General features: G+C 40.2%; 1 protein-coding gene across 1 annotated transcript; it reads left to right on the plus strand.

The window, feature by feature from the left end:
• The first annotated feature begins 1,923 nt into the window (after positions 1-1,923).
• LOC121800966 (protein FAR-RED ELONGATED HYPOCOTYL 3-like) lies at positions 1,924-2,688 on the plus strand. The gene has a single exon (XM_042200452.1). It carries the CDS (start codon positions 1,924-1,926, stop codon positions 2,686-2,688), a length of 765 nt encoding a protein of 254 aa, XP_042056386.1.
• The last annotated feature ends 1,710 nt before the right edge of the window (positions 2,689-4,398 follow it).

Raw genomic sequence — 4,398 nt, forward strand, 5'->3', positions numbered from 1 at the left:
AAACAGATTATTGCGGGACGACGATTTCAAAAAGGAGTTTAACGATTGTGTTTGGTCGGACCTATTAGAGCCGGACAAATTCGAGGAGGAGTGGAATAGATTGGTCGAACATCATCAGCTAGAGGACATCGACTGGTTCAACACATTGTATGCATATAGGAAGTACTAGATACCGGCGTACTTCAGGGATTTTCCTATGGGATCGATGATTAGGACTACGTCCATATCTGAATCAGAGAACAGTTTCTACAAAAATTTTCTGAAGCCCCGAGCTAACATAGCCGAATTCTACCTGAATTTCAACCACGCCATGGAATTCCAGCGGAACAGTAGAACAGCTTTGGACTACCATGATGCCACTTCCATACTAAAAGAGCAGGTTTGCGTAGGTGTCGTTCGAGCAAGGACGTATCCTACTGATCAGGATGAAACAATCCCCTGCTAAGCCTAAAACCTGGTATCAATAAATCCTCAACCCTCTTCTACTGGGTAGTATAGTGAAGGTAGGGGTCGAATCCCACAGAGATGATTGCATTTTGGGAATTGTGGTGATATTCTGGAAGGTTTGGTTAGCTACCACGCTTGGGTTGAGTCTCTACCTAGACGGGAAATTAAGATGGTGTCCTACTGACTAGGAAGGGTGAATGGTGGTTGACATGTAGTGGTGTACGTGGAATTATGGTGGATGCGGTGTAACAGAAAATATGTGGAAAGTACTAGGTTTCTATAAAAGGCTAAACATGAAAGCAGAGAATAAGTGGTAGTTGTGGTGACTAGACTGACAGTTCTGCAGGGTGTACTAAAGGTGAAGGACAAAAAGCAAAAAGCATCTAAAAAGCAAAGTGGTCCCAAACTTGGATATGGACATCATCTTCTTCAACCAACACAAACTAAAATCAGAAAACAAACCAGATTCAGCACCGTAAAAACACAGACTAATAACTCACGAACACAGATCTACAATCAAAAATTCCAAATCGAAAATCAAACATCGAAACTGAAATCCCGCCTACTGATCAGCATGGAAGAAAACAGGAAACACATAATTGCACCTTGCATGAAACAAACCTCTATGAAATAAAAGTAAACAGATTATGCTAACTCGAAGAAATAAACTACTAACTGGAAACTCACGATTCGATACTCAAAACGACCAGAAACTCTAGATCTAAGCTAACTAGGCAGAAGGAAAAGAGATCGGCGAAGTAAACTGAACAGAAAACAACTTCATGGCATAAAACACGTTCGGATCTTCAACAAGTACTTCAAAAGCAGAAAATATCCAAAAGCAACAAAGATCCAACGTAAGGAAAAACAAGCAATTTAACTACGAAAGCGAAATAAAAGTGTTTTGCCACGCCGGGCGATGGAACTTCTAACTACGATCTTGATGACTGGGTGAGAACGTCTGGAACTCTGGGAACTTCTTGATGACCTTCAAGTGACCATGGCAGTGGCGAGGAACGAGACTCTGGACTGGGCTGAAGGACTGAACTACCGAGAGAATTCTACCTAAGAGTGATGATGATGAAAATCGATCTCCTTCTCTCTCCAAGTGGCTTCCTTTTATAGGGAGGCTTACCCTTGATTTTAGGGTAAAACCTTGTGGTGAGATGACTTCTTTGCCCTTAATTGTGGTTGATCAGTCCCAGCTATCCTTCTTCTCCATCTCGAGTCATTTTTGCATGTATACTGGTCAGTACGTAATCGTCCTGACGCCCTTTTCACCTGAAGTATCTGAAACTTTGCCTACTGGCTAGAACACTCAACCTGCACGCTTAAGCAACTTGTTTTGCAGATAAAGTTCAAATATGCACATCATACTGACCAGTAACCAAGGCCTAGAATACGACTTATCACATACCCATACTCGCAACTACTCTGTCGTTCGAGAAACATGCTTCCACGTTGTTTACCGACAGTATGTTTAGGATAATACAAGAAGAAATTGTGAAGGGTAATGACAGATGTCGTGCGCTGAGTTTTATGTCAGGAGAAACGGTTGACACATACAAGCTTGGCGATAGCAAGCGCAATGCATATTTTGTTCGTCATGACAAGACTGATGATACTTACTCGTGCGAATGCAAACTTTTTGGTCGGCATGGTTATTTATGCAGTCATATATTTTTCTTGTTTCGGAACAATGAGGTGAAAAAAATCCCGGATAAATACAGTGAAAGCCGATGGATGAAGACTCCCTTAGCCAAGGCTGTACACGGGGAGTTTCAGGATCCCTTGCTTACCCACTCATCCGCTGACGATAGGCAAACTGTGTCAAAGCAGGCGATTTCGATGTTTTATGGTTTTCTTAGACAGTTTGAGACCGACATCGATGCTTTACGTTCATTTGTAGCTGGCGTCGAAGAACTTGGCAACTCTCTTCAAACTGGTACTCCGGCAACTTCAGTCGCTGAGAAGAGGCGTATGATTGAAGAGTTTTATGGAATGGTAAGGCCTGAATCTGTTGCGGTGCATCCTCCCGGTGTCGTGAAGACGAAGGGTCACGCCAGCAGCTCGGCGAGCCGTCTGATTTCAAAGAGAGGGAAGGCTATAAAGGATGCGACTAGGACTCCTAGACGGTGTAAGGCTTGCGATGAGTTGGGTCATCACGACTCCAGGAACTGTCCTGTACTTAAAGAGATGACGATGGAGAAAGATGCGCGGAAGGGGAAAAATCCAGCTTGAATCATGTCGTATAAAAAAACGACATTGGTCGTTCTTTGGTCAATTTTTTATTTTTAGTAGAATGGTTGTAATAGAATTCCATGGTTTACTTGGTTTGTGGGAATAATTTTTGGGTTTATTAGAGCCTTATACATCGGTCCCTAACTCTATTAATAAGCATTATTTGAACTCAATGTACAATGCTTTGTACATTATGCGGTTTTCATTAAGCATTACAAAAGTTTACTGAACCTATATATAGAATTATCGTAATGCACATTGATTTCAATTTGGTACGTGTTGACATTTTGTTGAGGTCGAATTTAACATACCAAACACAATTAACGACAGAAAGTATAGATTTACATCCATTTGACTTTCCACAAAACCAATTCACCCAAATACACACACCAAGTTTACTAATGCATAATCTAATACGTATACTGATATTATATGCAGATATGATGCACATAAAATTGAGGCGTACTATATATATGCCTTAATATTTTAGGTGTACAATATACAAATGCATTATTTGGTTTTGCCATTGCATTACGCCCAAGGATTGGTGTATTATTTGGTTAAAATACACAAACAACGTTTAGTAATGCATAATCTAAAACGAATACTTACATTATATGCAGATATGATGCACATAAAATTGAGGCGTACTACATATATGGTTTACTATATTAGGTGTACAATATACAAATGCATTATTTAGTGTTGCCGTTGCATTATGCACAACGATTGGTGCATTATTTGGGTAAAATACACAAACAACGTTTTGTAATGCATAATCTAATACGAATACTTACATTACATGCAGATATAATGCACATAAAATAGAGGCGTACAACATACATGGCTTAATATATTAGGTGTATAATATACAAATGCATTATTTGGTGTTGCCATTGCATTGCGTACAAAGATTGGTGCATTATTTGGTATATGTTAAGCATTACGAGAGTTAATCGGCCACCTATACAGACAAAAACCATTATACAAACAAGACAAATAACATAATACACCAATTAAACACTAAGTATTTTAAGCCGTCTGAATAAACAGGATGCACATATGGTTCAGCTGAGTGTTCACAAGATCAAAATCAGAAAGCTATTCTCAAAAACATTATTCAGTGTATTCAAGGTTGTAAAAAGATCTATAGTGCTAAGTCTTCCAACAAATACCAGAAACCATCACGCACTATAACCCATAATTCTCGACCCACTGTTCGAAATTGAACTTTGCAGGTTTATCTCTCCAGTACTTGGTTGCCTTAGATTGGTTTGCGGCACCGCGGACATTGTGAGTACAAGTCAGTAGCGTCCTTGCGAACTTGATTCGAAACATTTCTAGACTTTTGCTTCCCTTCGCGGTCAGCCCGCATTCCCAATCTTTCTCCTTCTCTCCAAAGTATGTTTCCAAGTGTCGCATGACGTACACACCATTATCCGTTATAGACAGGTTGTTCCGCCACGGCATTGCAACTACATGTGTAGTGCACTTTCGTATCACATCAGCCAGTCCAAGTCTTCGCTAAAACAAAAAGACATAATTGTACCGCATCAACAAAATATGTTTTTATGCATTAAAGGGGAAAAATCAGAGTGGTCTCATTACATACCAGCATAGATGGTGTGTCCACATATTTGTCGCCGAACGAAGCGTGCGGCTCTGCCAGGGTGTGGTCAATAATGTTCATCTTGCCAGCCGGCACATCAA

This window comes from Salvia splendens, chromosome 4, assembly GCF_004379255.2.
Source record: "Salvia splendens isolate huo1 chromosome 4, SspV2, whole genome shotgun sequence".
Classification (NCBI taxonomy): domain Eukaryota; kingdom Viridiplantae; phylum Streptophyta; class Magnoliopsida; order Lamiales; family Lamiaceae; genus Salvia; species Salvia splendens.